The 22,964-nt window shown below is 39.3% G+C and overlaps 1 protein-coding gene and 12 non-coding genes across 13 annotated transcripts; 1 reads left to right on the plus strand and 12 right to left on the minus strand.

Annotated features, from left to right (window-relative positions):
- Positions 1–225: 225 nt before the first annotated feature.
- LOC106179016 (uncharacterized) lies at positions 226–2,611 on the plus strand. Its single transcript, XM_086997939.1, has one exon. It carries the CDS (start codon positions 376–378, stop codon positions 1,936–1,938), a length of 1,563 nt encoding a protein of 520 aa, XP_086854065.1. The 5' UTR covers positions 226–375; the 3' UTR covers positions 1,939–2,611.
- A 1,576-nt stretch (positions 2,612–4,187) lies between these two features.
- LOC112041306 (U1 spliceosomal RNA) lies at positions 4,188–4,354 on the minus strand. The gene has a single exon (XR_002886191.1). It is a non-coding gene; the product is annotated as a U1 spliceosomal RNA (small nuclear RNA).
- Positions 4,355–5,796: 1,442 nt separating this feature from the next.
- LOC112041308 (U1 spliceosomal RNA) lies at positions 5,797–5,963 on the minus strand. The gene has a single exon (XR_002886193.2). It is a non-coding gene; the product is annotated as a U1 spliceosomal RNA (small nuclear RNA).
- A 1,437-nt stretch (positions 5,964–7,400) lies between these two features.
- Positions 7,401–7,567, minus strand: LOC147759482 (U1 spliceosomal RNA). The gene has a single exon (XR_015331567.1). It is a non-coding gene; the product is annotated as a U1 spliceosomal RNA (small nuclear RNA).
- Positions 7,568–9,004: 1,437 nt separating this feature from the next.
- Positions 9,005–9,171, minus strand: LOC147759483 (U1 spliceosomal RNA). The gene has a single exon (XR_015331563.1). It is a non-coding gene; the product is annotated as a U1 spliceosomal RNA (small nuclear RNA).
- A 1,437-nt stretch (positions 9,172–10,608) lies between these two features.
- On the minus strand, positions 10,609–10,775 carry LOC147759484 (U1 spliceosomal RNA). The gene has a single exon (XR_015331564.1). It is a non-coding gene; the product is annotated as a U1 spliceosomal RNA (small nuclear RNA).
- Positions 10,776–12,212: 1,437 nt separating this feature from the next.
- On the minus strand, positions 12,213–12,379 carry LOC112041307 (U1 spliceosomal RNA). Its single transcript, XR_002886192.2, has one exon. It is a non-coding gene; the product is annotated as a U1 spliceosomal RNA (small nuclear RNA).
- Positions 12,380–13,816: 1,437 nt separating this feature from the next.
- Positions 13,817–13,983, minus strand: LOC147759485 (U1 spliceosomal RNA). Its single transcript, XR_015331571.1, has one exon. It is a non-coding gene; the product is annotated as a U1 spliceosomal RNA (small nuclear RNA).
- A 1,437-nt stretch (positions 13,984–15,420) lies between these two features.
- On the minus strand, positions 15,421–15,587 carry LOC147759486 (U1 spliceosomal RNA). The gene has a single exon (XR_015331568.1). It is a non-coding gene; the product is annotated as a U1 spliceosomal RNA (small nuclear RNA).
- Positions 15,588–17,024: 1,437 nt separating this feature from the next.
- LOC147759487 (U1 spliceosomal RNA) lies at positions 17,025–17,191 on the minus strand. Its single transcript, XR_015331569.1, has one exon. It is a non-coding gene; the product is annotated as a U1 spliceosomal RNA (small nuclear RNA).
- A 1,436-nt stretch (positions 17,192–18,627) lies between these two features.
- On the minus strand, positions 18,628–18,794 carry LOC147759488 (U1 spliceosomal RNA). Its single transcript, XR_015331565.1, has one exon. It is a non-coding gene; the product is annotated as a U1 spliceosomal RNA (small nuclear RNA).
- A 1,437-nt stretch (positions 18,795–20,231) lies between these two features.
- On the minus strand, positions 20,232–20,398 carry LOC147759489 (U1 spliceosomal RNA). Its single transcript, XR_015331570.1, has one exon. It is a non-coding gene; the product is annotated as a U1 spliceosomal RNA (small nuclear RNA).
- Positions 20,399–21,835: 1,437 nt separating this feature from the next.
- LOC147759490 (U1 spliceosomal RNA) lies at positions 21,836–22,002 on the minus strand. The gene has a single exon (XR_015331566.1). It is a non-coding gene; the product is annotated as a U1 spliceosomal RNA (small nuclear RNA).
- Positions 22,003–22,964: the final 962 nt, after the last annotated feature.

Here is a 22,964-nt window from a genome sequence, read left to right on the forward strand (position 1 = left end):
TATGGGGAATCAATACTGAACACAATCAGGTACCTTCTGTGTGGACGCACGGCTGTTGCTTTTAGTTATCACAGCCCTCCACTGAAGACACCGGCCAGCAGACGGCTCCCTGCTGTATCCTATTAGCTGGATCTAACACACAGGTACCCGTAGGATAGACGGAGACTTCTGAAATAATACTCAATTCAATGGCATTACCTTGTTAACGAAATAGGCACGTGCTTTTTAGGAAGGTATCCCAAACGACGAAGTCCAGCACGAAACCATGTTCGTATTTTAATTTTTTTATGATGGCTTACCATTAAAGGGTCCTTAATTTCAACATCCAAACCAACTTTTGGCCCATTATTAAAAAATTACTGACTCTTCCTTGCCATGGACACAAGTGAGAAGACCCGAGAGGGCTTGGTTGCTGCCATTGCAGAAAATGACTTGGCGCAGGCAGAGTTTCTCCTGGCGGCGCAAGCTGAGGAAAACGCCGAGGATTGGGACGCCTCCACTGTCGTCTGCAAACCCACAAGACACGGCCAGGTGGCATTGCTGGAGGCCGTCAGATCAGGTCTCAAGGAATTCATAGAATTATTCCTAACGTACTGCATAGACGTTAACTGCCAGGACAGCAAAGAGACATGCCCCCCTCTCCTGGTAGCTGCCAGTATGGGGGAGACAGACATGGCGGCTATGCTGGTCCAAGGCGGGGCAGACGTTGATATGGCAGGCCCTGACAACACCACTGCACTCATGCTGGCTGCAGACAACGACCGCAGAGACACAGTGAGACTGCTGCTGCAGCACGGAGCTTCCGTGGACAGACAGGACAAATATGGCGGCAGTGCGCTGTTCCTGGCGTCACAGGGCGGTCACACAGAGATCGTGGAGGAGTTGATCCGTGCAGGTGCTAACGTTGACATGGTCACCAGTGACGGCGTCAGCAGCCTGTTCGCGGCGTCATCAGGCGGTCACCATGGCGTCGTCTGTACACTGTTATCGGCGGGCGCGGACGTCCATCTTATGAGTCCGGAGGGATTCTCTGCCCTGTGGTTGGCGTCCCAGAATGGACACGACAGAGTGGTAAAGCGGCTGCTGAACGCTGGAGCGGACGTAAACAACACCGACAGAGCCGGCTGGAGTTGTCTGCTCAAAGCGTGCTACAAGGGGCACAGAGCTGTGGTGCGTGCCCTGTTGAAAGCCAAGGCAGCAGTTAACAGCCAAGAGGACGCCATGGGTTGGGCACCTCTACACGCGGCGGCGCAGATCGGGGCCAGGGACATCGTGTCCGATCTTCTTTTGGCCGCAGCCGACGCCGAGATACGTTCGAAAGACGGCTGGACGCCACTTCACTGCGCTTCAACATTTGGCCAGACTGACGTCATCAAACTGCTCCTGGAGTATGGTGCTGACACAACCGCTCAAGATGCTTCCTTGAAAACGCCGGAGTATCTAGCGCAGGTGTGCGAACAGGAGAACGCTGTGGTCCTCCTTACAAAAGGCCTAAACATGGTGCGGGTCGACCACTACGAGGCGGCTCTGTTGCGTCTCTTCAATGAAGTTGCCGGAGACATGGCGGAGGACTGGATCTTTTTGGCCCGAGAGCTTAAATTTGTAAAGCCTAAGCTTATGGAGAAGAAAATTAAAGATATCCTCCAAGAATTCCCCCGGAGTAAAAAGGAGCAAGCATTCCAAAGCCTGCTGCAGTGGAAGCTGTATCACGGCAAGGACGCCACAGCATGGGCTCTGGCGCGTTGCTTACATAGATGTCGCCACAAGTATGTTGCTGAAAAGGTAGAACAGTTAGCCAGAAATATGTTTATATGGAACAAAACAGGCCCACTTTGTTACGTGTGCCATACCTCTTACGTCATCAACCGGAGAGAGTGTCGTCATAAGTTGGACATGTATAGTTCTCGACAGGTAGACCATTTATCTAATGCGCCGTAGACGCCGGGCAGAAACACGGAAAGAAAGGCATACAAACCCATGCAAGCTCTCACAGCAGAGACTGTGTTTCATTCTTTCTACGTACTTAAGTGATATTTAATCGAATGACCACGATTAAGCCATATATTTTGTATTAAAAAGTATCAAAGAGAGCAGAGCTGTATTTAATAACTATTTCTTGCCTACATGCTTTGTTTACTTAGCTTCAAAGGTATACTGCGAGACTTTGAAAATGCCGAACATTGATATATTTACCCTACAATGTATATGTCATAATTCCCAATCTAAACCTTAAAGACGACAAAACTACTTAAATAAAAGCGTGCCAGGTGTCGCTATTATCGTTATTATCTCTGGCCGATCATTGAGAATTCATTATGCAGCCAAATCGATGCTTGTGCCTCCTTTGTACAACCACAGCGATGCCAGTTTCATGGTCGCACAAAGGACGCAGAAAGGATGCCGTCCAGTGTAAAGGGGATTTAAATGCATGTATAACTGACTCATATCATCCTTTGGTAACATTGTGGGAATGCTTTTAACAAGCATACGTTATATAGACATGGTAATAATAAATGTGCATATTGTATTAATGCATATCAAAAATTCTTTTTGTATGTTTTTTTTTTAACTTAACAAAAAAGTACTATTTGTAAATTAATATGTTAATAAAACGTGCATCCAACGTATCTCGGTTCAATGTTACTAAACGCCTAATCCGTTCAATAAAGCCTGACACTCGCTTACTGACAAGTTGCAGATCGATTTTCTACTTGGTCATCCTCGTTCTCAAAGACATGGGCAAAGGACCACAAGAGACCCTAAATACTTTCTTGCGGCTCGACAATACACTCGTTATATATATTTTACGTAAAGTTCGGCAACTCGTATTGTATCTTTCACTGAATCTCCATTCAATGACTTTAAAAGCATACCAACTGTTTTTTCTCGTAATGCCACGGAGGTACCCTTAGAGTTGATTTTATAACATAAAGAAAAATTATAATGCATTCCGTACTTTTTTCAATAATTATTATTCATTTATTAGTTGTTATCTTCCGGCATTCAAAGGCTAATGATGTGCATTCAACGAGGACAAAAATAGTCATATTAACTTGGGGATATCAAAGTTGCGATGAAGTTAGTGTATTGCTTGCATTAGGTCAGACGGTATTTGAAGGAAATGCGTACATTTTCCCCATTTTAGTACCTCATTTACAATAAAAACTACTTATGGAAGTCGTGTAAGGGAAAAGTCTAGGTGTAACGGCACTTCATTGGTTAAGCGTCTACAGTAACTGTAGACTTGTGGCCAATCAGCGTTTGGAGTCTACGACCACTGTAGACAACCAGCCAATCGGGAAGCAGCTGTGTCAATGGTTAGAGTGAGGGATGAGCCCGAAATTTGTGGATCCCAATGTGAATTCCCTGCAATCGTATCTTGTGTAATTCTGCACATCACAGACGTACCTGTGGAGAATTTCAAGCAGGTGATGCCCCTCCCCCCTGGTTCAACCAATGCGGATTGCAATGGCTGCGTTTAAAAACACGGCTAGCGCTACGTTCTACCAGGGCCACAGATTGATTTTTCACATTGAAGATATTCACAGAGGTGTCTTTAGATAAAAAGACGGTCATTTGGATCTCTGTTAGAAAATTAACCATATTTAACCAGATACATTATCTGTGAATATCTAATGAAAAATCAATCTGAGGCTCTGACCTGTGCCGTAAGACATAACGAAGATTTTTTTCATTTTTTTAAAACCCGGCAGCACCGTGAAAGTGACTCAAGATATTTATTGAGTTATTTAAACATTCTAGGCACTTTATGTGACGTAATACCTTTCAATGATTCTTCATTAAATAATTCTAATGACTTAAAAACTGTTTTCCTCGTAATGCCTCAGAGGTACCCTGAGAGTCGGGGAATTATAATAATAATAATTTTTTGAGCACATGAAATGAGTGTACATTTATAGGCTCTCTACACTACTAATTATAATATACTTATGTTTAAATACATGTACATAGTAATAATAAAGTTACAGTATTATACCAGGTGTCATCTCATTTTGGACAGCTTCCGTTTTCTCATAGCACTGCTTTGGTCACTATTCCTTTCCATGTGTTGGCTTTACGTCATTGCTGATGTGGGAAAAGGGCAATACCAATATCTGTAACTTTTCGTACTCCGAAGAAGAAGTACTCAAGGGTTGCTGAATGCAATTGACATTGAATTAATTAAACAGGGGATAGCGCGAACGCAGTCCCCCACAATAAAAAATTGCGCACCCGAGTTACCCCTATTTGGGGTAATCGATCAGGTCAGCCAAACCGTATTGTGCAATGGTGAGGCCTCGCTAATGAAGAACCGCCTTAATGATCACGGTTAACTTCTGTGCCAGGTAAGTATGCTTAATAATGAGCTTTGACTGGAGTCTTCTACCATGCTGTCCGCTGCCATGGTGGGCTAAGTGAATTAAACAGACTTCAGGGGAAATTATGTTTTTAAATTTATCAAGACTTCTTATTAGGATAAAAATTTCATTAAATTGGTAATATCACGTGATCTGAGATTTTGATATTACAACCTAAAGAAAAATTATAATGCATTCCGTACTTTTTTCAATCATTATTATTCATTTATTAGTTGTTATCTTCCGGCATTCAAAGGCTAATGATGTGCATTCAACAAGGACAAAAATAGTCATATTAACTTGGGGATATCAAAGTTGCGATGAAGTTAGTGTAATGTTTGCATTAGGTCAGACGGTATTTGAAGGAAATGCGTACATTTTCCCCATTTTAGTACCACTTTTACAATAAAAACTACTTATGGAAGTCGTGTAAGGGAAAAGTCTAGGTGTAACGGCACTTCATTGGTTAAGCGTCTACAGTAACTGTAGACTTGTGGCCAATCAGCGTTTGGAGTATACGACCACTGTAGACAACCAGCCAATCGGGGCAGCTGTGTCAATGGTTAGAGTGAGGGATGAGCCCGAAATTTGTGGATCCCAATGTAAATGCCCTGCAATCGTATCTTGTGTAATTCTGCACATCACAGACGTACCTGTGGAGAATTTCAAGCAGGTGATGCCCCCCCCCCCCCCCCCCTGGTTCAACCAATGCGGATTGCAATGGCTGCATTTAAAACACGGCTAGCGCTACGTTCTACCAGGGCAACAGATTGATTTTTCACATTGAAGATATTCACAGAGGTGTCTTTAGATAAAAAGACGGTCATTTGGATCTTTGTTAGAAAATTAACCATATTTAACCAGATACATTATCTGTGAATATCTAATGAAAAATCAATCTGAGGCCCTGACCTGTGCCGTAAGACATAACGAAGATTTTTTTCATTTTTTTAAAACCCGGCAGCACCGTGAAAGTGACTCAAGATATTTATTGAGTTATTTAAACATTCTAGGCACTTTATGTGACGTAATACCTTTCAATGATTCTTCATTAAATAATTCTAATGACTTAAAAACTGTTTTCCTCGTAATGCCTCAGAGGTACCCTGAGAGTCGGGGAATTATAATAATAATAATTTTTTGAGCACATGAAATGAATGTACATTTATAGGCTCTCTACACTACTAATTATAATATACTTATGTTTAAATACATGTACATAGTAATAATAAAGTTACAGTATTATACCAGGTGTCATCTCATTTTGGACAGCTGCCGTTTTCTCATAGCACTGCTTTGGTCACTATTCCTTTCCATGTGTTGGCTTTACGTCATTGCTGATGTGGGAAAAGGGCAATACCAATATCTGTAACTTTTCGTACTCCGAAGAAGAAGTACTCAAGGGTTGCTGAATGCAATTGACATTGAATTAATTAAACAGGGGATAGCGCGAACGCAGTCCCCCACGATAAAAAATTGCGCACCCGAGTTACCCCTATTTGGGGTAATCGATCAGGTCAGCCAAACCGTATTGTGCAATGGTGAGGCCTCGCTAATGAAGAACCGCCTTAATGATCACGGTTAACTTCTGTGCCAGGTAAGTATGCTTAATAATAAGCTTTGACTGGAGTCTTCGACCATGCTGTCCGCTGCCATGGTGGGCAAAGTGAATTAAACAGACTTCAGGGGAAATTATGTTTGTAAATTTATCAAGACTTCTTATTAGGACAAAAATTTCATTAAATTGGTAATATCACGTGATCTGAGATTTTGATATTACAACCTAAAGAAAAATTATAATGCATTCCTTACTTCTTTCAATCATTATTATTCATTTATTAGTTGTTATCTTCCGGCATTCAAAGGCTAATGATGTGCATTCAACAAAGACAAAAATAGTCATATTAACTTGGGGATATCAAAGTTGCCATGAAGTTAGTGTATTGCTTGCATTAGGTCAGACGGTATTTGAAGGAAATGCGTACATTTTCCCCATTTTAGTACCTCTTTTACAATAAAAACTACTTATGGAAGTCGTGTAAGGGAAAAGTCTAGGTGTAACGGCACTTCATTGGTTAAGCGTCTACAGTAACTGTAGACTTGTGGCCAATCAGCGTTTGGAGTCTACGACCACTGTAGACAACCAGCCAATCGGGAAGCAGCTGTGTCAATGGTTAGAGTGAGGGATGAGCCCGAAATTTGTGGATCCCAATGTAAATTCCCTGCAATCGTATCTTGTGTAATTCTGCACATCACAGACGTACCTGTGGAGAATTTCAAGCAGGTGATGCCCCTCCCCCCTGGTTCAACCAATGCGGATTGCAATGGCTGCGTTTAAAACACGGCTAGCGCTACGTTCCACCAGGGCTACAGATTTATTTTTCACATTGAAGATATTCACAGAGGTGTCTTTAGATAAAAAGACGGTCATTTGGATCTCTGTTAGAAAATTAACCATATTTAACCAGATACATTATCTGTGAATATCTAATGAAAAATCAATCTGAGGCCCTGACCTGTGCCGTAAGACATAACAATGATTTTTTTTATTTTTTTAAAACCCGGCAGCACCGTGAAAGTGACTCAAGATATTTATTGAGTTATTTAAACATTCTAGGCACTTTATGTGACGTAATACCTTTCAATGATTCTTCATTAAATAATTCTAATGACTTAAAAACTGTTTTCCTCGTAATGCCTCAGAGGTACCCTGAGAGTCGGGGAATTATAATAATAATAATTTTTTGAGCACATGAAATGAGTGTACATTTATAGGCTCTCTACACTACTAATTATAATATACTTATGTTTAAATACATGTACATAGTAATAATAAAGTTACAGTATTATACCAGGTGTCATCTCATTTTGGACAGCTTCCGTTTTCTCATAGCACTGCTTTGGTCACTATTCCTTTCCATGTGTTGGCTTTACGTCATTGCTGATGTGGGAAAAGGGCAATACCAATATCTGTAACTTTTCGTACTCCGAAGAAGAAGTACTCAAGGGTTGCTGAATGCAATTGACATTGAATTAATTAAACAGGGGATAGCGCGAACGCAGTCCCCCACGATAAAAAATAGCGCACCCGAGTTACCCCTATTTGGGGTAATCGATCAGGTCAGCCAAACCGTATTGTGCAATGGTGAGGCCTCGCTAATGAAGAACCGCCTTAATGATCACGGTTAACTTCTGTGCCAGGTAAGTATGCTTAATAATGAGCTTTGACTGGAGTCTTCTACCATGCTGTCCGCTGCCATGGTGGGCAAAGTGAATTAAACAGACTTCAGGGGAAATTATGTTTGTAAATTTATCAAGACTTCTTATTAGGACAAGAATTTCATTAAATTGGTAATATCACGTGATCTGAGATTTTGATATTACAACCTAAAGAAAAATTATAATGCATTCCTTACTTCTTTCAATCATTATTATTCATTTATTAGTTGTTATCTTCCGGCATTCAAAGGCTAATGATGTGCATTCAACAAAGACAAAAATAGTCATATTAACTTGGGGATATCAAAGTTGCGATGAAGTTAGTGTATTGCTTGCATTAGGTCAGACGGTATTTGAAGGAAATGCGTACATTTTCCCCATTTTAGTACCTCTTTTACAATAAAAACTACTTATGGAAGTCGTGTAAGGGAAAAGTCTAGGTGTAACGGTACTTCATTGGTTAAGCGTCTACAGTAATTGTAGACTTGTGGCCAATCAGCGTTTGGAGTCTACGACCACTGTAGACAACCAGCCAATCGGGAAGCAGCTGTGTCAATGGTTAGAGTGAGGGATGAGCCCGAAATTTGTGGATCCCAATGTAAATTCCCTGCAATCGTATCTTGTGTAATTCTGCACATCACAGACGTACCTGTGGAGAATTTCAAGCAGGTGATGCCCCTCCCCCCTGGTTCAACCAATGCGGATTGCAATGGCTGCGTTTAAAACACGGCTAGCGCTACGTTCCACCAGGGCTACAGATTGATTTTTCACATTGAAGATATTCACAGAGGTGTCTTTAGATAAAAAGACGGTCATTTGGATCTCTGTTAGAAAATTAACCATATTTAACCAGATACATTATCTGTGAATATCTAATGAAAAATCAATCTGAGGCCCTGACCTGTGCCGTAAGACATAACAATGATTTTTTTTATTTTTTTAAAACCCGGCAGCACCGTGAAAGTGACTCAAGATATTTATTGAGTTATTTAAACATTCTAGGCACTTTATGTGACGTAATACCTTTCAATGATTCTTCATTAAATAATTCTAATGACTTAAAAACTGTTTTCCTCGTAATGCCTCAGAGGTACCCTGAGAGTCGGGGAATTATAATAATAATAATTTTTTGAGCACATGAAATGAGTGTACATTTATAGGCTCTCTACACTACTAATTATAATATACTTATGTTTAAATACATGTACATAGTAATAATAAAGTTACAGTATTATACCAGGTGTCATCTCATTTTGGACAGCTTCCGTTTTCTCATAGCACTGCTTTGGTCACTATTCCTTTCCATGTGTTGGCTTTACGTCATTGCTGATGTGGGAAAAGGGCAATACCAATATCTGTAACTTTTCGTACTCCGAAGAAGAAGTACTCAAGGGTTGCTGAATGCAATTGACATTGAATTAATTAAACAGGGGATAGCGCGAACGCAGTCCCCCACGATAAAAAATTGCGCACCCGAGTTACCCCTATTTGGGGTAATCGATCAGGTCAGCCAAACCGTATTGTGCAATGGTGAGGCCTCGCTAATGAAGAACCGCCTTAATGATCACGGTTAACTTCTGTGCCAGGTAAGTATGCTTAATAATAAGCTTTGACTGGAGTCTTCTACCATGCTGTCCGCTGCCATGGTGGGCAAAGTGAATTAAACAGACTTCAGGGGAAATTATGTTTGTAAATTTATCAAGACTTCTTATTAGGACATAAATTTCATTAAATTGGTAATATCACGTGATCTGAGATTTTGATATTACAACCTAAAGAAAAATTATAATGCATTCCTTACTTCTTTCAATCATTATTATTCATTTATTAGTTGTTATCTTCTGGCATTCAAAGGCTAATGATGTGCATTCAACAAAGACAAAAATAGTCATATTAACTTGGGGATATCAAAGTTGCCATGAAGTTAGTGTATTGCTTGCATTAGGTCAGACGGTATTTGAAGGAAATGCGTACATTTTCCCCATTTTAGTACCTCTTTTACAATAAAAACTACTTATGGAAGTCGTGTAAGGGAAAAGTCTAGGTGTAACGGCACTTCATTGGTTAAGCGTCTACAGTAACTGTAGACTTGTGGCCAATCAGCGTTTGGAGTCTACGACCACTGTAGACAACCAGCCAATCGGGAAGCAGCTGTGTCAATGGTTAGAGTGAGGGATGAGCCCGAAATTTGTGGATCCCAATGTAAATTCCCTGCAATCGTATCTTGTGTAATTCTGCACATCACAGACGTACCTGTGGAGAATTTCAAGCAGGTGATGCCCCTCCCCCCTGGTTCAACCAATGCGGATTGCAATGGCTGCGTTTAAAACACGGCTAGCGCTACGTTCCACCAGGGCTACAGATTTATTTTTCACATTGAAGATATTCACAGAGGTGTCTTTAGATAAAAAGACGGTCATTTGGATCTCTGTTAGAAAATTAACCATATTTAACCAGATACATTATCTGTGAATATCTAATGAAAAATCAATCTGAGGCCCTGACCTGTGCCGTAAGACATAACAATGATTTTTTTTATTTTTTTAAAACCCGGCAGCACCGTGAAAGTGACTCAAGATATTTATTGAGTTATTTAAACATTCTAGGCACTTTATGTGACGTAATACCTTTCAATGATTCTTCATTAAATAATTCTAATGACTTAAAAACTGTTTTCCTCGTAATGCCTCAGAGGTACCCTGAGAGTCGGGGAATTATAATAATAATAATTTTTTGAGCACATGAAATGAGTGTACATTTATAGGCTCTCTACACTACTAATTATAATATACTTATGTTTAAATACATGTACATAGTAATAATAAAGTTACAGTATTATACCAGGTGTCATCTCATTTTGGACAGCTTCCGTTTTCTCATAGCACTGCTTTGGTCACTATTCCTTTCCATGTGTTGGCTTTACGTCATTGCTGATGTGGGAAAAGGGCAATACCAATATCTGTAACTTTTCGTACTCCGAAGAAGAAGTACTCAAGGGTTGCTGAATGCAATTGACATTGAATTAATTAAACAGGGGATAGCGCGAACGCAGTCCCCCACGATAAAAAATTGCGCACCCGAGTTACCCCTATTTGGGGTAATCGATCAGGTCAGCCAAACCGTATTGTGCAATGGTGAGGCCTCGCTAATGAAGAACCGCCTTAATGATCACGGTTAACTTCTGTGCCAGGTAAGTATGCTTAATTATAAGCTTTGACTGGAGTCTTCTACCATGCTGTCCGCTGCCATGGTGGGCAAAGTGAATTAAACAGACTTCAGGGGAAATTATGTTTGTAAATTTATCAAGACTTCTTATTAGGACAAAAATTTCATTAAATTGGTAATATCACGTGATCTGAGATTTTGATATTACAACCTAAAGAAAAATTATAATGCATTCCTTACTTCTTTCAATCATTATTATTCATTTATTAGTTGTTATCTTCTGGCATTCAAAGGCTAATGATGTGCATTCAACAAAGACAAAAATAGTCATATTAACTTGGGGATATCAAAGTTGCCATGAAGTTAGTGTATTGCTTGCATTAGGTCAGACGGTATTTGAAGGAAATGCGTACATTTTCCCCATTTTAGTACCTCTTTTACAATAAAAACTACTTATGGAAGTCGTGTAAGGGAAAAGTCTAGGTGTAACGGCACTTCATTGGTTAAGCGTCTACAGTAACTGTAGACTTGTGGCCAATCAGCGTTTGGAGTCTACGACCACTGTAGACAACCAGCCAATCGGGAAGCAGCTGTGTCAATGGTTAGAGTGAGGGATGAGCCCGAAATTTGTGGATCCCAATGTAAATTCCCTGCAATCGTATCTTGTGTAATTCTGCACATCACAGACGTACCTGTGGAGAATTTCAAGCAGGTGATGCCCCTCCCCCCTGGTTCAACCAATGCGGATTGCAATGGCTGCGTTTAAAACACGGCTAGCGCTACGTTCCACCAGGGCTACAGATTGATTTTTCACATTGAAGATATTCACAGAGGTGTCTTTAGATAAAAAGACGGTCATTTGGATCTCTGTTAGAAAATTAACCATATTTAACCAGATACATTATCTGTGAATATCTAATGAAAAATCAATCTGAGGCCCTGACCTGTGCCGTAAGACATAACAATGATTTTTTTTATTTTTTTAAAACCCGGCAGCACCGTGAAAGTGACTCAAGATATTTATTGAGTTATTAAAACATTCTAGGCACTTTATGTGACGTAATACCTTTCAATGATTCTTCATTAAATAATTCTAATGACTTAAAAACTGTTTTCCTCGTAATGCCTCAGAGGTACCCTGAGAGTCGGGGAATTATAATAATAATAATTTTTTGAGCACATGAAATGAGTGTACATTTATAGGCTCTCTACACTACTAATTATAATATACTTATGTTTAAATACATGTACATAGTAATAATAAAGTTACAGTATTATACCAGGTGTCATCTCATTTTGGACAGCTTCCGTTTTCTCATAGCACTGCTTTGGTCACTATTCCTTTCCATGTGTTGGCTTTACGTCATTGCTGATGTGGGAAAAGGGCAATACCAATATCTGTAACTTTTCGTACTCCGAAGAAGAAGTACTCAAGGGTTGCTGAATGCAATTGACATTGAATTAATTAAACAGGGGATAGCGCGAACGCAGTCCCCCACGATAAAAAATTGCGCACCCGAGTTACCCCTATTTGGGGTAATCGATCAGGTCAGCCAAACCGTATTGTGCAATGGTGAGGCCTCGCTAATGAAGAACCGCCTTAATGATCACGGTTAACTTCTGTGCCAGGTAAGTATGCTTAATAATGAGCTTTGACTGGAGTCTTCGACCATGCTGTCCGCTGCCATGGTGGGCAAAGTGAATTAAACAGACTTCAGGGGAAATTATGTTTGTAAATTTATCAAGACTTCTTATTAGGACAAAAATTTCATTAAATTGGTAATATCACGTGATCTGAGATTTTGATATTACAACCTAAAGAAAAATTATAATGCATTCCTTACTTCTTTCAATCATTATTATTCATTTATTAGTTGTTATCTTCCGGCATTCAAAGGCTAATGATGTGCATTCAACAAAGACAAAAATAGTCATATTAACTTGGGGATATCAAAGTTGCCATGAAGTTAGTGTATTGCTTGCATTAGGTCAGACGGTATTTGAAGGAAATGCGTACATTTTCCCCATTTTAGTACCTCTTTTACAATAAAAACTACTTATGGAAGTCGTGTAAGGGAAAAGTCTAGGTGTAACGGCACTTCATTGGTTAAGCGTCTACAGTAACTGTAGACTTGTGGCCAATCAGCGTTTGGAGTCTACGACCACTGTAGACAACCAGCCAATCGGGAAGCAGCTGTGTCAATGGTTAGAGTGAGGGATGAGCCCGAAATTTGTGGATCCCAATGTAAATTCCCTGCAATCGTATCTTGTGTAATTCTGCACATCACAGACGTACCTGTGGAGAATTTCAAGCAGGTGATGCCCCTCCCCCCTGGTTCAACCAATGCGGATTGCAATGGCTGCGTTTAAAACACGGCTAGCGCTACGTTCCACCAGGGCTACAGATTGATTTTTCACATTGAAGATATTCACAGAGGTGTCTTTAGATAAAAAGATGGTCATTTGGATCTCTGTTAGAAAATTAACCATATTTAACCAGATACATTATCTGTGAATATCTAATGAAAAATCAATCTGAGGCCCTGACCTGTGCCGTAAGTCATAACAATGATTTTTTTTATTTTTTTAAAACCCGGCAGCACCGTGAAAGTGACTCAAGATATTTATTGAGTTATTTAAACATTCTAGGCACTTTATGTGACGTAATACCTTTCAATGATTCTTCATTAAATAATTCTAATGACTTAAAAACTGTTTTCCTCGTAATGCCTCAGAGGTACCCTGAGAGTCGGGGAATTATAATAATAATAATTTTTTGAGCACATGAAATGAGTGTACATTTATAGGCTCTCTACACTACTAATTATAATATACTTATGTTTAAATACATGTACATAGTAATAATAAAGTTACAGTATTATACCAGGTGTCATCTCATTTTGGACAGCTTCCGTTTTCTCATAGCACTGCTTTGGTCACTATTCCTTTCCATGTGTTGGCTTTACGTCATTGCTGATGTGGGAAAAGGGCAATACCAATATCTGTAACTTTTCGTACTCCGAAGAAGAAGTACTCAAGGGTTGCTGAATGCAATTGACATTGAATTAATTAAACAGGGGATAGCGCGAACGCAGTCCCCCACGATAAAAAATTGCGCACCCGAGTTACCCCTATTTGGGGTAATCGATCAGGTCAGCCAAACCGTATTGTGCAATGGTGAGGCCTTGCTAATGAAGAACCGCCTTAATGATCACGGTTAACTTCTGTGCCAGGTAAGTATGCTTAATAATAAGCTTTGACTGGAGTCTTCGACCATGCTGTCCGCTGCCATGGTGGGCAAAGTGAATTAAACAGACTTCAGGGGAAATTATGTTTGTAAATTTATCAAGACTTCTTATTAGGACAAAAATTTCATTAAATTGGTAATATCACGTGATCTGAGATTTTGATATTACAACCTAAAGAAAAATTATAATGCATTCCTTACTTCTTTCAATCATTATTATTCATTTATTAGTTGTTATCTTCTGGCATTCAAAGGCTAATGATGTGCATTCAACAAAGACAAAAATAGTCATATTAACTTGGGGATATCAAAGTTGCCATGAAGTTAGTGTATTGCTTGCATTAGGTCAGACGGTATTTGAAGGAAATGCGTACATTTTCCCCATTTTAGTACCTCTTTTACAATAAAAACTACTTATGGAAGTCGTGTAAGGGAAAAGTCTAGGTGTAACGGCACTTCATTGGTTAAGCGTCTACAGTAACTGTAGACTTGTGGCCAATCAGCGTTTGGAGTCTACGACCACTGTAGACAACCAGCCAATCGGGAAGCAGCTGTGTCAATGGTTAGAGTGAGGGATGAGCCCGAAATTTGTGGATCCCAATGTAAATTCCCTGCAATCGTATCTTGTGTAATTCTGCACATCACAGACGTACCTGTGGAGAATTTCAAGCAGGTGATGCCCCTCCCCCCTGGTTCAACCAATGCGGATTGCAATGGCTGCGTTTAAAACACGGCTAGCGCTACGTTCCACCAGGGCTACAGATTGATTTTTCACATTGAAGATATTCACAGAGGTGTCTTTAGATAAAAAGACGGTCATTTGGATCTCTGTTAGAAAATTAACCATATTTAACCAGATACATTATCTGTGAATATCTAATGAAAAATCAATCTGAGGCCCTGACCTGTGCCGTAAGACATAACAATGATTTTTTTTATTTTTTTAAAACCCGGCAGCACCGTGAAAGTGACTCAAGATATTTATTGAGTTATTTAAACATTCTAGGCACTTTATGTGACGTAATACCTTTCAATGATTCTTCATTAAATAATTCTAATGACTTAAAAACTGTTTTCCTCGTAATGCCTCAGAGGTACCCTGAGAGTCGGGGAATTATAATAATAATAATTTTTTGAGCACATGAAATGAGTGTACATTTATAGGCTCTCTACACTACTAATTATAATATACTTATGTTTAAATACATGTACATAGTAATAATAAAGTTACAGTATTATACCAGGTGTCATCTCATTTTGGACAGCTTCCGTTTTCTCATAGCACTGCTTTGGTCACTATTCCTTTCCATGTGTTGGCTTTACGTCATTGCTGATGTGGGAAAAGGGCAATACCAATATCTGTAACTTTTCGTACTCCGAAGAAGAAGTACTCAAGGGTTGCTGAATGCAATTGACATTGAATTAATTAAACAGGGGATAGCGCGAACGCAGTCCCCCACGATAAAAAATAGCGCACCCGAGTTACCCCTATTTGGGGTAATCGATCAGGTCAGCCAAACCGTATTGTGCAATGGTGAGGCCTCGCTAATGAAGAACCGCCTTAATGATCACGGTTAACTTCTGTGCCAGGTAAGTATGCTTAATAATGAGCTTTGACTGGAGTCTTCTACCATGCTGTCCGCTGCCATGGTGGGCAAAGTGAATTAAACAGACTTCAGGGGAAATTATGTTTGTAAATTTATCAAGACTTCTTATTAGGACAAAAATTTCATTAAATTGGTAATATCACGTGATCTGAGATTTTGATATTACAACCTAAAGAAAAATTATAATGCATTCCTTACTTCTTTCAATCATTATTATTCATTTATTAGTTGTTATCTTCCGGCATTCAAAGGCTAATGATGTGCATTCAACAAAGACAAAAATAGTCATATTAACTTGGGGATATCAAAGTTGCGATGAAGTTAGTGTATTGCTTGCATTAGGTCAGACGGTATTTGAAGGAAATGCGTACATTTTCCCCATTTTAGTACCTCTTTTACAATAAAAACTACTTATGGAAGTCGTGTAAGGGAAAAGTCTAGGTGTAACGGTACTTCATTGGTTAAGCGTCTACAGTAACTGTAGACTTGTGGCCAATCAGCGTTTGGAGTCTACGACCACTGTAGACAACCAGCCAATCGGGAAGCAGCTGTGTCAATGGTTAGAGTGAGGGATGAGCCCGAAATTTGTGGATCCCAATGTAAATTCCCTGCAATCGTATCTTGTGTAATTCTGCACATCACAGACGTACCTGTGGAGAATTTCAAGCAGGTGATGCCCCTCCCCCCTGGTTCAACCAATGCGGATTGCAATGGCTGCGTTTAAAACACGGCTAGCGCTACGTTCCACCAGGGCTACAGATTGATTTTTCACATTGAAGATATTCACAGAGGTGTCTTTAGATAAAAAGACGGTCATTTGGATCTCTGTTAGAAAATTAACCATATTTAACCAGATACATTATCTTTGAATATCTAATGAAAAATCAATCTGAGGCCCTGACCTGTGCCGTAAGACATAACAATGATTTTTTTTATTTTTTTAAAACCCGGCAGCACCGTGAAAGTGACTCAAGATATTTATTGAGTTATTTAAACATTCTAGGCACTTTATGTGACGTAATACCTTTCAATGATTCTTCATTAAATAATTCTAATGACTTAAAAACTGTTTTCCTCGTAATGCCTCAGAGGTACCCTGAGAGTCGGGGAATTATAATAATAATAATTTTTTGAGCACATGAAATGAGTGTACATTTATAGGCTCTCTACACTACTAATTATAATATACTTATGTTTAAATACATGTACATAGTAATAATAAAGTTACAGTATTATACCAGGTGTCATCTCATTTTGGACAGCTTCCGTTTTCTCATAGCACTGCTTTGGTCACTATTCCTTTCCATGTGTTGGCTTTACGTCATTGCTGATGTGGGAAAAGGGCAATACCAATATCTGTAACTTTTCGTACTCCGAAGAAGAAGTACTCAAGGGTTGCTGAATGCAATTGACATTGAATTAATTAAACAGGGGATAGCGCGAACGCAGTCCCCCACGATAAAAAATAGCGCACCCGAGTTACCCCTATTTGGGGTAATCGATCAGGTCAGCCAAACCGTATTGTGCAATGGTGAGGCCTCGCTAATGAAGAACCGCCTTAATGATCACGGTTAACTTCTGTGCCAGGTAAGTATGCTTAATAATGAGCTTTGACTGGAGTCTTCTACCATGCTGTCCGCTGCCATGGTGGGCAAAGTGAATTAAACAGACTTCAGGGGAAATTATGTTTGTAAATTTATCAAGACTTCTTATTAGGACAAAAATTTCATTAAATTGGTAATATCACGTGATCTGAGATTTTGATATTACAACCTAAAGAAAAATTATAATGCATTCCTTACTTCTTTCAATCATTATTATTCATTTATTAGTTGTTATCTTCCGGCATTCAAAGGCTAATGATGTGCATTCAACAAAGACAAAAATAGTCATATTAACTTGGGGATATCAAAGTTGCGATGAAGTTAGTGTATTGCTTGCATTAGGTCAGACGGTATTTGAAGGAAATGCGTACATTTTCCCCATTTTAGTACCTCTTTTACAATAAAAACTACTTATGGAAGTCGTGTAAGGGAAAAGTCTAGGTGTAACGGTACTTCATTGGTTAAGCGTCTACAGTAACTGTAGACTTGTGGCCAATCAGCGTTTGGAGTCTACGACCACTGTAGACAACCAGCCAATCGGGAAGCAGCTGTGTCAATGGTTAGAGTGAGGGATGAGCCCGAAATTTGTGGATCCCAATGTAAATTCCCTGCAATCGTATCTTGTGTAATTCTGCACATCACAGACGTACCTGTGGAGAATTTCAAGCAGGTGATGCCCCTCCCCCCTGGTTCAACCAATGCGGATTGCAATGGCTGCGTTTAAAACACGGCTAGCGCTACGTTCCACCAGGGCTACAGATTGATTTTTCACATTGAAGATATTCACAGAGGTGTCTTTAGATAAAAAGACGGTCATTTGGATCTCTGTTAGAAAATTAACCATATTTAACCAGATACATTATCTTTGAATATCTAATGAAAAATCAATCTGAGGCCCTGACCTGTGCCGTAAGACATAACAATGATTTTTTTTATTTTTTTAAAACCCGGCAGCACCGTGAAAGTGACTCAAGATATTTATTGAGTTATTTAAACATTCTAGGCACTTTATGTGACGTAATACCTTTCAATGATTCTTCATTAAATAATTCTAATGACTTAAAAACTGTTTTCCTCGTAATGCCTCAGAGGTACCCTGAGAGTCGGGGAATTATAATAATAATAATTTTTGAGCACATGAAATGAGTGTACATTTATAGGCTCTCTACACTACTAATTATAATATACTTATGTTTAAATACATGTACATAGTAATAATAAAGTTACAGTATTATACCAGGTGTCATCTCATTTTGGACAGCTTCCGTTTTCTCATAGCACTGCTTTGGTCACTATTCCTTTCCATGTGTTGGCTTTACGTCATTGCTGATGTGGGAAAAGGGCAATACCAATATCTGTAACTTTTCATACTCCGAAGAAGAAGTACTCAAGGGTTGCTGAATGCAATTGACATTGAATTAATTAAACAGGGGATAGCGCGAACGCAGTCCCCCACGATAAAAAATTGCGCACCCGAGTTACCCCTATTTGGGGTAATCGATCAGGTCAGCCAAACCGTATTGTGCAATGGTGAGGCCTCGCTAATGAAGAACCGCCTTAATGATCACGGTTAACTTCTGTGCCAGGTAAGTATGCTTAATAATAAGCTTTGACTGGAGTCTTCTACCATGCTGTCCGCTGCCATGGTGGGCAAAGTGAATTAAACAGACTTCAGGGGAAATTATGTTTGTAAATTTATCAAGACTTCTTATTAGGACAAAAATTTCATTAAATTGGTAATATCACGTGATCTGAGATTTTGATATTACAACCTAAAGAAAAATTATAATGCATTCCTTACTTCTTTCAATCATTATTATTCATTTATTAGTTGTTATCTTCCGGCATTCAAAGGCTAATGATGTGCATTCAACAAAGACAAAAATAGTCATATTAACTTGGGGATATCAAAGTTGCCATGAAGTTAGTGTATTGCTTGCATTAGGTCAGACGGTATTTGAAGGAAATGCGTACATTTTCCCCATTTTAGTACCTCTTTTACAATAAAAACTACTTATGGAAGTCGTGTAAGGGAAAAGTCTAGGTGTAACGGCACTTCATTGGTTAAGCGTCTACAGTAACTGTAGACTTGTGGCCAATCAGCGTTTGGAGTCTACGACCACTGTAGACAACCAGCCAATCGGGAAGCAGCTGTGTCAATGGTTAGAGTGAGGGATGAGCCCGAAATTTGTGGATCCCAATGTAAATTCCCTGCAATCGTATCTTGTGTAATTCTGCACATCACAGACGTACCTGTGGAGAATTTCAAGCAGGTGATGCCCCTCCCCCCTGGTTCAACCAATGCGGATTGCAATGGCTGCGTTTAAAACACGGCTAGCGCTACGTTCCACCAGGGCTACAGATTTATTTTTCACATTGAAGATATTCACAGAGGTGTCTTTAGATAAAAAGACGGTCATTTGGATCTCTGTTAGAAAATTAACCATATTTAACCAGATACATTATCTGTGAATATCTAATGAAAAATCAATCTGAGGCCCTGACCTGTGCCGTAAGACATAACAATGATTTTTTTTATTTTTTTAAAACCCGGCAGCACCGTGAAAGTGACTCAAGATATTTATTGAGTTATTTAAACATTCTAGGCACTTTATGTGACGTAATACCTTTCAATGATTCTTCATTAAATAATTCTAATGACTTAAAAACTGTTTTCCTCGTAATGCCTCAGAGGTACCCTGAGAGTCGGGGAATTATAATAATAATAATTTTTTGAGCACATGAAATGAGTGTACATTTATAGGCTCTCTACACTACTAATTATAATATACTTATGTTTAAATACATGTACATAGTAATAATAAAGTTACAGTATTATACCAGGTGTCATCTCATTTTGGACAGCTTCCGTTTTCTCATAGCACTGCTTTGGTCACTATTCCTTTCCATGTGTTGGCTTTACGTCATTGCTGATGTGGGAAAAGGGCAATACCAATATCTGTAACTTTTCGTACTCCGAAGAAGAAGTACTCAAGGGTTGCTGAATGCAATTGACATTGAATTAATTAAACAGGGGATAGCGCGAACGCAGTCCCCCACGATAAAAAATAGCGCACCCGAGTTACCCCTATTTGGGGTAATCGATCAGGTCAGCCAAACCGTATTGTGCAATGGTGAGGCCTCGCTAATGAAGAACCGCCTTAATGATCACGGTTAACTTCTGTGCCAGGTAAGTATGCTTAATAATGAGCTTTGACTGGAGTCTTCGACCATGCTGTCCGCTGCCATGGTGGGCAAAGTGAATTAAACAGACTTCAGGGGAAATTATGTTTGTAAATTTATCAAGACTTCTTATTAGGACAAAAATTTCATTAAATTGGTAATATCACGTGATCTGAGATTTTGATATTACAACCTAAAGAAAAATTATAATGCATTCCTTACTTCTTTCAATCATTATTATTCATTTATTAGTTGTTATCTTCCGGCATTCAAAGGCTAATGATGTGCATTCAACAAAGACAAAAATAGTCATATTAACTTGGGGATATCAAAGTTGCCATGAAGTTAGTGTATTGCTTGCATTAGGTCAGACGGTATTTGAAGGAAATGCGTACATTTTCCCCATTTTAGTACCTCTTTTACAATAAAAACTACTTATGGAAGTCGTGTAAGGGAAAAGTCTAGGTGTAACGGCACTTCATTGGTTAAGCGTCTACAGTAACTGTAGACTTGTGGCCAATCAGCGTTTGGAGTCTACGACCACTGTAGACAACCAGCCAATCGGGAAGCAGCTGTGTCAATGGTTAGAGTGAGGGATGAGCCCGAAATTTGTGGATCCCAATGTAAATTCCCTGCAATCGTATCTTGTGTAATTCTGCACATCACAGACGTACCTGTGGAGAATTTCAAGCAGGTGATGCCCCTCCCCCCTGGTTCAACCAATGCGGATTGCAATGGCTGCGTTTAAAACACGGCTAGCGCTACGTTCCACCAGGGCTACAGATTGATTTTTCACATTGAAGATATTCACAGAGGTGTCTTTAGATAAAAAGATGGTCATTTGGATCTCTGTTAGAAAATTAACCATATTTAACCAGATACATTATCTGTGAATATCTAATGAAAAATCAATCTGAGGCCCTGACCTGTGCCGTAAGTCATAACAATGATTTTTTTTATTTTTTTAAAACCCGGCAGCACCGTGAAAGTGACTCAAGATATTTATTGAGTTATTTAAACATTCTAGGCACTTTATGTGACGTAATACCTTTCAATGATTCTTCATTAAATAATTCTAATGACTTAAAAACTGTTTTCCTCGTAATGCCTCAGAGGTACCCTGAGAGTCGGGGAATTATAATAATAATAATTTTTTGAGCACATGAAATGAGTGTACATTTATAGGCTCTCTACACTACTAATTATAATATACTTATGTTTAAATACATGTACATAGTAATAATAAAGTTACAGTATTATACCAGGTGTCATCTCATTTTGGACAGCTTCCGTTTTCTCATAGCACTGCTTTGGTCACTATTCCTTTCCATGTGTTGGCTTTACGTCATTGCTGATGTGGGAAAAGGGCAATACCAATATCTGTAACTTTTCGTACTCCGAAGAAGAAGTACTCAAGGGTTGCTGAATGCAATTGACATTGAATTAATTAAACAGGGGATAGCGCGAACGCAGTCCCCCACGATAAAAAATTGCGCACCCGAGTTACCCCTATTTGGGGTAATCGATCAGGTCAGCCAAACCGTATTGTGCAATGGTGAGGCCTCGCTAATGAAGAACCGCCTTAATGATCACGGTTAACTTCTGTGCCAGGTAAGTATGCTTAATAATGAGCTTTGACTGGAGTCTTCTACCATGCTGTCCGCTGCCATGGTGGGCAAAGTGAATTAAACAGACTTCAGGGGAAATTATGTTTGTAAATTTATCAAGACTTCTTATTAGGACAAAAATTTCATTAAATTGGTAATATCACGTGATCTGAGATTTTGATATTACAACCTAAAGAAAAATTATAATGCATTCCTTACTTCTTTCAATCATTATTATTCATTTATTAGTTGTTATCTTCCGGCATTCAAAGGCTAATGATGTGCATTCAACAAAGACAAAAATAGTCATATTAACTTGGGGATATCAAAGTTGCCATGAAGTTAGTGTATTGCTTGCATTAGGTCAGACGGTATTTGAAGGAAATGCGTACATTTTCCCCATTTTAGTACCTCTTTTACAATAAAAACTACTTATGGAAGTCGTGTAAGGGAAAAGTCTAGGTGTAACGGCACTTCATTGGTTAAGCGTCTACAGTAACTGTAGACTTGTGGCCAATCAGCGTTTGGAGTCTACGACCACTGTAGACAACCAGCCAATCGGGAAGCAGCTGTGTCAATGGTTAGAGTGAGGGATGAGCCCGAAATTTGTGGATCCCAATGTAAATTCCCTGCAATCGTATCTTGTGTAATTCTGCACATCACAGACGTACCTGTGGAGAATTTCAAGCAGGTGATGCCCCTCCCCCCTGGTTCAACCAATGCGGATTGCAATGGCTGCGTTTAAAACACGGCTAGCGCTACGTTCCACCAGGGCCACAGATTGATTTTTCACATTGAAGATATTCACAGAGGTGTCTTTAGATAAAAAGACGGTCATTTGGATCTCTGTTAGAAAATTAACCATATTTAACCAGATACATTATCTGTGAATATCTAATGTAAAATCAATCTGAGGCCCTGACCTGTGCCGTAAGACATAACGAAGATTTTTTTCATTTTTTTAAAACCCGGTA

Source organism: Lingula anatina, chromosome 10, assembly GCF_051362555.1.
Source record: "Lingula anatina isolate TDL-2025a chromosome 10, LinAna3.0, whole genome shotgun sequence".
Classification (NCBI taxonomy): domain Eukaryota; kingdom Metazoa; phylum Brachiopoda; class Lingulata; order Lingulida; family Lingulidae; genus Lingula; species Lingula anatina.

Excerpts from the sequence above, each read along its gene's own strand:
- LOC106179016 (XM_086997939.1), top strand. The coding sequence starts at position 376 with ATGGACACAAGTGAGAAGACCCGAGAGGGCTTGGTTGCTGCCATTGCA.